The sequence below is a fragment of the Neophocaena asiaeorientalis genome, unplaced genomic scaffold, assembly GCF_003031525.2.
Source record: "Neophocaena asiaeorientalis asiaeorientalis breed wild unplaced genomic scaffold, Neophocaena_asiaeorientalis_V1.1 scaffold43, whole genome shotgun sequence".
NCBI classification, from domain to species: Eukaryota; Metazoa; Chordata; class Mammalia; order Artiodactyla; family Phocoenidae; genus Neophocaena; species Neophocaena asiaeorientalis.
In genome coordinates this window covers 7394291-7405626 of record NW_020173674.1, presented here as the reverse complement: position 1 = coordinate 7405626, position 11336 = coordinate 7394291, and the positions used below count along the sequence as shown (strand labels likewise).

Below are 11336 nucleotides of genomic sequence, written 5' to 3'. Positions count from 1 at the left end.
TTCAGCACAGTTAAACTTTTATTAATGCAAGAAAAGAAGTCCGGCCTTCAGTTTGCTTTTCCTTCCCACAGGCAAGTGTGGTTAAGCCACTGTACCGTAAACAGTGAATTCCCATCGAGGACACGGTGTGGGATGGTGGGCCGAGGCTGCAGGTAACATGGCCAGTTCCTGGAGACTCGGGCCCAGCAGAGGCCTAGCAAGCAGCACTAGGAGGGTGGGCTGGGGTCAGAGGTCAGAGTGGAGGAGTCCCTGAGACCCCCGAGGGCGTGCCTGCTGGGAAGCCTGCTCCCCACCCCCCTCCCCGCCACAGTGGCTCTGTGATGACGGCTCCAGGCCCCAGCGGCTGACCACTGGCCGACAGGTATGTCCAGGCCCCCAACAGCCCAGTGGAGGCAAAGCAGAGTGGCCGCTGGCTGGCTCGGGTTTCGAGCTGCTCAGCCTGGGGGCCACTATACTTAGGACATCCACGTGGAGCACCGCCCTCCTTTGCTCAACGGGAGGAAGTCAGGTGGGAGGGGGAAGGGGCTGGGCTGTCCCTGGTCCCTCTGTCTGGCCACCAGGCCCGGGCTGGAGCACCAAGCTACACCAGGTTCGTGAGGACCCACCGCCCACCAAGGGTGGGACAGAGAGGTGTACCAGAATGTCCTAGGAAAGTGAGAGGGTGAAGCAGGAAACACCGCCTCTGGGGTCTCCGGCAGGGTGTGCTCTGCACGCACCCCACATCTAACGGCTCCTGAGTGGAGCTGTCCCCTGGCTGGAGCGTGGGGAAGGAGACAAAAATCACAGCTTCTGAACAAGTGGTTGGGAACTTACTGGAAAATTCAGTCAAGTATGAAAGGTGTCACTTTAGAGAACAAAAACTAGCTTATGTATTTCTCTGGAAGATGTTCTCTCACACCCACCCGTCCCCCGGACTCCCCGCAAACAGGCAGCTGGGCCTGGCTTGTGTGACTGTTGAGCCAGGGGACACGAGAGCGAAGGCAGGGCCTGTGGACAGGGGGCCGCTGCGAACGGAAGGAGGAAGGCACAAGAAGAACCAACTGAATCTGGGAGCAGAGGCGGGGGGCAGGGCCGGGTGGAGAAGGAAGCCACTGGCCGAGCCACTCAGCCTGAAACAGCCGGGACCCGCGTCCCTGTCTACACGCGGGCTGCAGCTGCAGGACGGGCGAGCCAGGCGACTTCCCCGGCAGGAGGTACAGAGGCTGTGCGTGTGTGGGGCTGCTGGCCGGAGGAGGAGGCAAGAAACAACGCTGCCTCTAACGTTATATATTAAAAATATCCATGGTTCTTATGCACAAAATTCCACCGTTGACCTACGAGTATCACCCCTGCCTCCCCAGGAGCAGCCTTAAGATAAAGGTGGTGGTTTTCCTTTGCGAGCTGAGGAAACATCGCCGTCTTTATGGTCTTGGGAACTGCCGACCACCCGCCTCCCCTGCAGCCTCCGCCTGGCCGGCCGCTGGGAGTAGGGGTCGCTCACTCGTGCCTCCGCTTGGAGGGCGGGATCAGGTGCGGAGGCAGGTCGGCGGGCAGCTCGTGACCCTCTAGCTTGACTTTGATGAGGTGGTTGGCCAGGGCGAACTCCTCGTCGTCCAGCAGCCCGTCCCGATCCACGTCGGCCAGCTTCCAGATCTTCCCCAGCACCGTGTTGGGAAGCTTGGACTTCACCATCTCCTTCTTGGCGTTGGCGCCTGTGATCTTGCCATTGACGGGCGACAGTGTGTAGAAGATCTCGTCGTAGGTGGGCTTGTCCTTGCCCACCACCCACTCGACGTCGTCGATGCCCTCGCCGGCCCCCTCGCCGTAGCCGTGCCCGAAGGGCCCATTCATGGTGCCGTCGAAAGCACCGCCCTTCACGACCTGGGCAGGCATCAGGGACTCCTCCTGGCGTACAATCACCATCAGCCGGGCGATGTCGTTGGCCAGCATGTCGTCCACCGTATCCAGCAGCTTGGGCTTCAGGGCCTGGAACTTGCTGAAGTCCTGGGTCTGCAGGAGCTCCTGTGGTGGGAGTGGAGGAAGGACAGGGTTGGGTCGGCCCCTCCCGGGCTCTGGCACGGAGGGTGCAGCAAGAACAAGTGGTTGGGAACTTACTGGAAAATTCAGTCAAGTATGAAAGGTGTCACTTTAGAGAACAAAAACTAGCTTATGTATTTCTCTGGAAGATGTTCTCTCACACCCACCCGTCCCCCGGACTCCCCGCAAACAGGCAGCTGGGCCTGGCTCGTGTGATCCCCGAGCAGAAAGATCTGGCTCCGCGTCACGGCCCCAACCACTTAACATCTTGGCTCCCCCTTCTCTAAGTCGGAGGTAAAAATAGTCCCCTCGTACAGGACTGTGGTGAGGATTAACTGGGAGGAGGCTGGGGTGCCTGGCGCAGCCCCGCCCTCCCCCTCCCCCTCCGGGTGAGTCACCACATTCCCCTGTGAGGTGTCACGGACTGGGTCAACTTCTCCGATGATCGGGGTGGGGCGCCGGTGATTAATCGGGCCGCTTTCACGTTGGGAGGCCCCGCCCCATGGAGCCGGGGTTCCCTCCAGAACCACCGCCCCAGTGCCCCAGCCGTACCCACTCCCATCCGAGGGGCAGCCGTACCTGCATCTTGCGGAGGCTGGGGAAGTCGCCGGGGGAGATCTGATGCTCCCGCTCAACCTTCTGGTAGATCTCGCCCAGGTTGTTCACCAGCTCTTTCTTTTTGCTCTCTTTACCGAAGACATTGGGCATCTCCTTCTTGAGGGAGCTGATGATGTAGGCGTGGACCTGTGAAGACAGAGAAGGGGTGGGTGTCGGGTGCTTCCTGGACACCTTGTTGGGAGCGTGGCCTGCACCTGTGCCGCCCTGCAAAGCTGGACTGTAACCCGGGACAGCTAAGCACAGCCGCAGCCCAAAGCCCGTGTTCTTACCATTTCTCGGCACGCACAGCCCTCCCCGATGGCTCCTCTGCACATCAGAGACACCGAGCGCATTCCTACCAAGCCGGGCAGAGCCGTGCCATCCTGCTTATACAAGTCTGTGGATGCTGGTGCCATGAACTCCAACACAGCCTGAGTTATGCCCCACTTTATCATCCTGACAGCCTCGGGGATGACTAAGGGTTAGGAAAATCCCACAAGGCTTTCCCCAGATGTTTCAGGCTTTACGCAGTACCTTGGGTAGACATGTGCCAATGAAGGGTGGCACATCCTTCCCTTCCCCACAGCGGGCCAGTAACTCTGGCAACCTGGCAAAGGCACAGCCCTCAAATCCCTCTGCCTTGCCAAGCAACGTCCTGCCGAGGAGGGCTGCAGCCAGCCAGCCTCACACCCCCTTCTCCCAGACTGCCAGCTCCACCCCCCAAAAAACCTCTCCACTGGCCTGACCTTGTCTGCCGTGGGCTGCGACCTGGCTGAGAACTGCCCCAGGGAAGCAGGCTGGTCACAGAGTCACAGTCACAGCTCTGCCCATCACAGGCCAGCAGAGAGAGCGACTCAGTCCAGGAAAAGGAAACAGTCTCAAAACAGCAGGTGCAGGACAAGATTGGAGAGGCTGGGGCTTTCCAGGCAGGGTGACTCAATGTGCCCAAGGGCCACGCGATTATACACCATCTCTGTAAATGAGCAGGCAGGGCCTGAAATCGGCCCTTTGTTCCGTCCTGGAGGGAGGCTGAGCGATGAGAGCACTGGAAGCCCTGCCGGGAGAGGGGCTGGAGGGGAAGGACGGGAGCTGTGCTGCCCTGAGGCTGAGCAGAGGCTGGACTGGAAAACAGGAGGCCAGTCTCTCCTCCACTCACCGCCTCTTCCCCTTCAGCTCAGGACATCGCTTGGCCCTTCGAGGCCAGGAGCCAGGTATGTGGATTTTCTCATGGGCTCCTTTCTCAGAACCAGTTCCACTCATCAGGAAGCTTCCAGAAGTGAGATATCTACAGAAACGTGCAGCCCTGTGCCCTCCAGAGCAGGGTGCGGGCATCTTTACTTTGCACACAGGTCACCAGGGGACTGTGTCCAAATGCAGATTATGGTCCAGTAGGGCAGAGGTGGGGCCTCAGAACCTATGCTTCTAGTGAGTTCCAACCTGCTGGTCCTGGAGCACTTTGGGTAACCACAGAGGAGACACAGCCGGGGGTGAAGGATGCAGGGTCACTTCTCGTTATTCAGGCCAGGGGGCACCCAAAGCCACCTGACTCCAGCCCTCAAGACAGTGTAGGGTGCCCTGGGCCACTGTGTTTGGCCCATGGCAGAGTGCCAGAGCCTCTGGGCTACACAGAAGGGAGCCTCACAATGCGGTACTATTCAAAATCGTGTCCTAAGGGGACGTGCTCTGCTCCTCAGTGTTTGAAGGGCCCACCGGCAGCATTACCCTTCCTTCCCCAGCCCCAGCCCCCCCGGGGTCCCGCTGAAGTGCTCGGCCAGGCACCGAGACTCCAAACTCCTGAGCAATTCAGATGCTGTCCACAGGTGCCAGCAGGCCCTGTGCTTCCATGGAAGAGTAGGGATGGTTTGCAAGGCCTCTGGGCCAGAGGCCATCAGCGCTCTCCCTGGGCCCGCAGGTTTGCGCCCCATCTCTCCACTAACTACCTCCTGTCTCGGCCTAAGCATCGTCTCCCGCCCGAGGCCCCCCAGGCTAGCCCACCCTCCCAGGACAGCTCATCCCAGGCCGATCCCGAGACAATACAAATAAATCGTACTTTCTTTTTCTTTATGTGTTCTGCTTTCCCCTGTACGGCTGACAAGTGCTAGGAGGGTGGGGACCTGTCAGTCCCCACTGCGTCCCCAGCACCCAGCACATGCTGCGTGCACTCCAGTGCTCGGCAGACCTGGGGGGAAACGGATGAGCCCTCGAGCAGCATCCCCCCCACTCTCCACCCCCCAGGCTGCCCCCGGCACAGGGGTACCTTCTTATCTGACGCTTATATGTGCTAAAAAGAATCTCAGGAAAAGGCTGCTCCCACCGGGGCACAAGAGGACGGGTTCAGACAAGGCGTGGCACAGTGCAGCCATGGGTCTGCAGGGCTGGGTCTTGGGCATCCAATCCCGGGGCCCCGAGTGGCCATCCCAGAGCCCCCTGGGGCTGCATTCCCAGCCTGGGTTTACCTTGGCCAGCCGCGCCCGCTTGATCAGGTCATTGAGCTTCCTGAGGGCGGCGTTGCGGGGCAGAGACTGGATGTCTTTGAAGAGGTCCTGCTCCTCGGCCTCGAAGAGCTTGCGGTTGTCGGGGATGAGGAGCGGGTGGGACCAGAAGGAGCCGATGTACACCCTGACCACCTCGGGGGTGTTGATGATCTTCCCCAGGGACCACATGAGGGCCCCGTAGACCCGCATCAGCTGCTGGGTCTCGATCTGGTCGGCCTTGTTCAGCACCACGCGGATCTTGTCCTCGTGGTTCTTGAGCGCCTTGATGACTTCCGAGAACTCGTCGGAGATGTCCAGCTTGTGGGCATCAAAGAGCAGGATGATGCGGTCCACCCGCTCAGCGAACCACTCGAGAACGGCCGCAAAGTCGTAACCTGCGGGAAGAGAAGGGCGAGTTGGGGGCGCCAGGGGCCAGGTGGTCCGATGGCTCCCGTGCCTGACTTGGCCTGGTACTTCTCAGCCTGGGGTCATTTAAATTTCCAGAATGTACTTCTGTGGACAGCCCAGTGCCCTGAGGGCAGGTTCATCAGGCCTCCCCTACTTCCGTACCCACCGTGGTGACACCCTCACCCACACAGCACCTGGCACGAAGAGGCACTTAACGAATAAATAATGCAAGGGAAGTCACAAAGTCCACGCTCTAAAGTGGGTCGAACTATGGCAAGAGTGAGGAGGAGACCCCAGCAGCACAGCTCAACACCGGGCGGGAAGAACAGATTTGGGGGCTGTTGGCTGGGTGCCCCTGCACAGTAGCGACAGTTAACAGCAGTAAGACGACCTACAGCTGCTGCTTGTCCGGTGCTATGTGCTGGGCTCCCTGTTCTGCAGGACTCTCATTCATTCCCTACAAGTTACAGCTCGGGGGCCAGATCTGGCTCACTACCTGTTTTCAGAAATAAAGCTTTACTGGAACACAGCCGGCTCATCTGTACTCTCTGGCTGCTTCTGAGCTACAAGAGCAGAGCTCAGTTGTGGCAGAGACCATGAGGCCCCCAAAGCCGAAAATTTAACACTCTGACCCTTAGAGAAAACGTTTGCTGACCCCTGCTCTACAGGCCTATTAAGTACTGCAAACCACCTCCCCTTTCTAGGTCTTAAACGCTTCTCTAAAATGAAGCGACTGGACTAAGCTCCAGCTCCCAACTCTATTCTGTGCTGTTTCCTGCCAACAATTAAGGCCGTTGGTGAACCGGCCGTCTGCAGCAGGACTGCTGACAGAACTGTCTAGTTTTAGCTCGATTCACGGCCCCCCAGCTTAAAACTGCATATCCCAGCCTCTCTGCAGCAGAAATGAAGAAGCAAAGAAAAGGTGCACCAGCCCTTTGTCCTCTTCTCCCTTCCCAAGGACTGGAATGCAGGTGTGAGGGCAGGAGCTGGAATAACCACCCTGGGTTCAGGATGGCCTTGGACCATTGTATTTCACACAAACTATCAGATACCTGATTTAAAAGCCCATGGATTTGTGGGTCTCTGCAACAGTGGTTTAATTTGTAGCCTATTTTATAATTATGCCACCCCAAAGTGTTTCCACTTCTTGCACTGTCCCCAGAGGAAGAGAAAATTCTGTTTCTCACCTTTTGAGACTACTAAGGAATAGTAGACCATGTGGAAACAATGGCCCAAGAGTCTTTGGGAAGCTTGGGTCCCAGCCCCCAAGCCGCCATCTCTCTGGGTGACTCCGGGCAAGTCCCCTTTTTCCTCACCGGCAGGCCACAGGACAACCCCAATGCAGGCTGGCCCTCTTAGGAACCACTGCGTCCTTGCCAGAGCACAGTCATGCCCCTGAGAAGGAGCCAGAGAGCCACTCCTATACAGAAGAGCCTGGGACGCTGCCCAGAAGCAGGCCAAAACCAACCCTCCACCGCCACCAGGCTGGGATTTAGACATGCCTTCTCTAGATGGCAGGAAACAGAAAAGCAGCAGGTAGAGGGCAGACCAAAGAAAAGGACCAAGTGTCAACAAAAGGCCCAGAGTGACTCAAGGAGCCACGGGGAGGGCAGCCCTCACCGCCCCTCTTGTAAGGCGTGGGCTGAGCCATCCCGCCAAGCCTCCGGGGCTGAATGGGAGTCCACAGACAGCCCACGAGGCCACCTCCACTCTGGCCGGAACACCCCCGTGTGGGGCGTGCCTGGGGTGAAGCTGTGCCTGGTTAGACAAACATTCCAGCCACCCCGTCCCCAGGTCCAAGTGGGCTCCAGAGCTGTCTGCGCACCTGAAGCCGCAGCCTTGCAGGCCTCTCCCTGCACCCAAGCACTCAGAAACAACACAGGCTTTTAGTAAGAAAGCCCTGGATTTAACTCCCAGCTCCAGCCACTGACTCTGTGACCCCAAATTCTTAACTTCGGAGTTAACACTTTTTCTTCTGTAAAAGTCAAATAATAATTCCTCCTCCTAAGATCACAGGGAGGATTAAATGAGGTGACACGTTCCCAGCACAGGCCCCAGCACCAGAGCGACACCCGTGGGTCGGGCAGGCCCAGGATGGGGAGAAGAGGCAGGGCCCCCTGGAACGAGGGCTGAGGGGCTGGGGCTGCATCACTGATCAGAAACTAAGGTGACAAATGATCAGCCTGGCTCTGAGGCTGGAGGCCAGTGTTGTCCTCATGGCAAGACACCGAACCTCAAGGAAAACCCCGAATGCATGGCTTCTGTGGATCTAGCTTGCGGCCTCTCCAGGGCAACCTGTTCCCGTCGCAGCACAGGGGGAAACAGCCTGCTTTTTAAAAAATATTTATTTCTTTTTGGCTGCGCTGGGTCTTCGTTGCTGTGCGCGGGCTTTCTCTAGTTGTGGCGAGTGGGGGCTACTCTTCCTTGCTGTGCCTTGTCTTGCTGCAGAGCACGGGCTCTAAGCGTGTGGGCTTCAGTAGTTGTGGCACATGGGCCTAGTTGCTCCGCAGCACGTGGGATCTTCCCAGGGCTCGAACCCATGTCCCCTGCATTGACAGGCGGATTCTTAACCACTGCGCCACCAGGGAAGTCCCTAACTTCTTAACAGCATAGCAGTGGAGTTGGTGGCAGCAAAGCCCCTGTGAACCTGAACTTGAGCCTGGGCAGGGGAGCCATCAGTCTTCCAGAGGCCCATGCAGACAAGGGAAACGGCCGGGCTACCAGATTCCCCACACTCAGAGGACGTGGGAAGGCAAGGAGCAGGGGCCAGGTTACTCCTACGCCCGCCACCAGCCACCACCAGGCTGCTGGTTCCAAAGTACAAGGTCCCTACGTCCCTGGACACAAGGAGCAGGCCGAGGGACGCGGGCAGGGAGCAGGGCCAGCCCGGCCTCGCCGCCACCGCCTTTTATGGCCGGCTCTGGGAATGGCAGCTCTGGGAACGGCAGGTCAGCGCTGAAAAAACGATGACTCAGGAATGAACCGCTGCTCTCAGCAACAATGAGGCTCAACTTCTCCCCTCGTCAGACTGTTTGTCCTCAGACCACCGCAAGTTCAAACCGCAGATTCACACAGCTGGGGAGGCGGCAATGCTGAAACCGAGGCACTGGGAACAGGGGCGCCCTGATGCGCTGGGCTCGAGGCCAAGTTAGCTTTGGCCAGGGAGTGAGGACTGCATGCAGGGAGCCGAGGTCACCACCCCCTTTTTTCCAGTGTGACCTCACTCCTGCCATCCCCCAGTGGCGGCGGGGGGTGGGGGTGGGGGTGTGTGTGTGCATATGATGGGGGGAGAGGAGGGGGAGGGGGAGGAGAGAGAGGAGGAGCCTATGAATGAGGTACCGGGTCCACGAGCCCCCAGCCAGAGCGAGCGCCCCGCACGGCCCTGCCTGCAAACCCAGTTACTCACCAACACCTCAAGTTGGAGCCAACAGAGCTAAGCCCATTTTTTTGTAGGTGAATGAAATTTCCTGTTTATATGGAAAGTGCTCACACTTTTGGGGAGAGAGAGCCGGTGGCTGGCCAGGCACGCCCACAGGTCATGCAGAGGGTCGCAAGGCTCAGGCTCGTGCGATGTCATCACAGGTGGAGGACCATGTCCTACCACATGGCCGCAGCCTCCCCAGGCCCACGTGACACCCCTCAGCCCGCCAACCCCTCACTCGGCCCGCGTGTCTCCACAGGCAACAAGGGCTGGACTGACCCACATCTGCAGCACCGAGAGAGCATCGACCGAGTCCCCACACTGGCCAGGCAGCCCAGCGGCCACCATCAGCCTGGGGCTCGGCGGCAGGTGACGAGTGCAGGGACCAGGGACACATCCAGAGAGGAGCATCCCGCCCCCAGCACTGCCCCAGGCACTGGGCCTTCAGGCTCTGGGCCAACCTAGAGGTTGGCCTCGGCGGCAGGACCAGGCATCAGACATCACCTAATGCACGGCAACTCCTCGGCAGAAGCAGGAGGGCACGGGCGCCCGGTGACGAGGACACCACAGCCACGCACCAGGTGCGGACACCATGCTGCAGCTTCATCCGCCTCGGGAGGGGCAGTTGTGAGGTGCGGACACCCACAAAGGACACAGACAACACAGCCGGAGCGGGTTAACTGGAGAGAAAGGGCTGACCCTGCGACGGGAGTAAAAGCCAGCACTGATAAGAGACAAGCTCTGGCACGGAAAGTTCTGGGACCTTGAAGACATTATGAAATGATGAAATAAGCCAGTCACAGGGGATGATTCCACTGGTATGACGTGGAATCCAGAGACAGAAAGTAGAACGGTGGGGGCCAGGGGCTGTGGAGGGGGAGAGAAGTTGTAGCTTGATGGGGACAGAGTTTCAGTTTGAGAAGAGAAAAAAAGTTCTGGAGGTGATGGTGGTGATGTTTGTACAACAATAAGAATGTACTTAATGCCACTGAACCGTGCACTTAAAAATGGTTAAAATGGGGCTTCCCTGGTGGCGCAGTGGTTGAGAGTCCGCCTGCCGATGCAGGGGACGCGGGTTCGTGCCCCAGTCTGGGGGGATCCCGCGTGCCGCGGAGCGGCTGGGCCCGTGAGCCATGGCCGCTGAGCCTGCGTGTCCGGAGCCTGTGCACCGCAACAGGAGAGGCCACAGTAGTGAGAGGCCTGCGTACCACAAAAAAAGAAAAGGTTAAAATGGTAAATCTTACGTTATGCATATTTTACGCGGGCTGTGTAGACGGGAGGCCCAAGCCTGCCTCTCACCTTGGCTCTGTTCCCACCAAGCCTCCTGCAGGGCCCGGGTGCTCCAGGGGTCCTGCCTCTGCAGTGCTGGCTGCCCTCCTCACCGGGTCTGCCTTCCCACCCTCCGACACCGAGGTGAAGGGGGAGCAGTTGTGATGTGTCCTCGCCCTAGCCCAGCACCCTCCAAACACAGGTAGTTGCGGTAGCTGGGGGAAACGCTGCTTCAGACATTCCAGAAGTTTCTAGAATGCAAACAATAGAGGGTTTGTCTCCAATCGACTTTTGTTTCCTGCCATTCAACCTGCGTGGGCCTCTGCGTTTCTTGCCACGGCTCCCATCACCACGCTTAACCCGTGCCGGGGCCGGGAGGAAGGGGTGCAGGAGCGCAAGAGAGATTAAAGAGCTAAGAATCTACACCGTGAGGACTTGTTCTGAGCTTCCTTAAGCTAACGTTCTTAAGGGAAGGACCCTTCCAGAGGCACAGAGGTTGGGACAAAGGGGCCTCCCACGTCTAGGCAGTTACCCAAGAGAAAGTGAGAAATTGGGACTTTCCTGGCGGTCCAGTGGTTAAGACGCCACACTTTCAGTGCGGGGGGACGGGTTCAAGCCTTGGTCAGGGAACTAAGGTCCCACGTGCCACGAGGCGCGGCCAAAAAAAAAAAAGAAACAGAAATTAAAATTTGTACTCTACACGAATGTTTATAGCAGCTTTATTCAAAACTGCCCCAAACTGGAAACCCAGATGCCCCTCAATAGGAGAATGGATGACAAGTTATGGTACATCCGTATCACAGGTACAACAGCTACAAAAAGGAATGAACGGCAGACTCTCAAAGAAAAGATGAACCTCAAAAGCACATGCTAAGTGCAAGACAGACACAAAAGGCTTCACACTGTCTGATTCCATTTCTGACATTCTGGAAAGGTACAACTTTAGGGGCAAAGATCAGTGGTTGCCTGATGAGGGACTATAAAGGGGTGAAGGGGACTTCCTGGGGTGATGGAAACTCTGTATCTTGGTTGTCGTGGTGGTTACACGACTGGTGCATTGGGTGAATTTTACCGTATATAACACAGATCTCAATAAATCTGGCCTAGAAATCAGCAACAAAGGACGGGGTGGTGGGGGGCAGCGGCAGGGG

General features: G+C 58.0%; 1 protein-coding gene across 1 annotated transcript in view; it reads right to left on the bottom strand.

Moving 5' to 3' along the window:
* EHD1 (EH domain containing 1) overlaps window positions 1–11336 on the bottom strand; it is a 21179-nt gene continuing 9843 nt past the window's right edge. Inside the window, exons 3-5 of the mRNA XM_024748742.1 lie at window positions 5070–5482; window positions 2596–2760; window positions 1–2001 (exon numbers count right to left, since the gene is read on the bottom strand). Of these exons, the coding sequence (XP_024604510.1) occupies window positions 1477–2001; window positions 2596–2760; window positions 5070–5482 (1103 nt within the window). The 3' untranslated portion in view covers window positions 1–1476. The remainder of the gene's footprint in view (window positions 2002–2595; window positions 2761–5069; window positions 5483–11336) is intronic.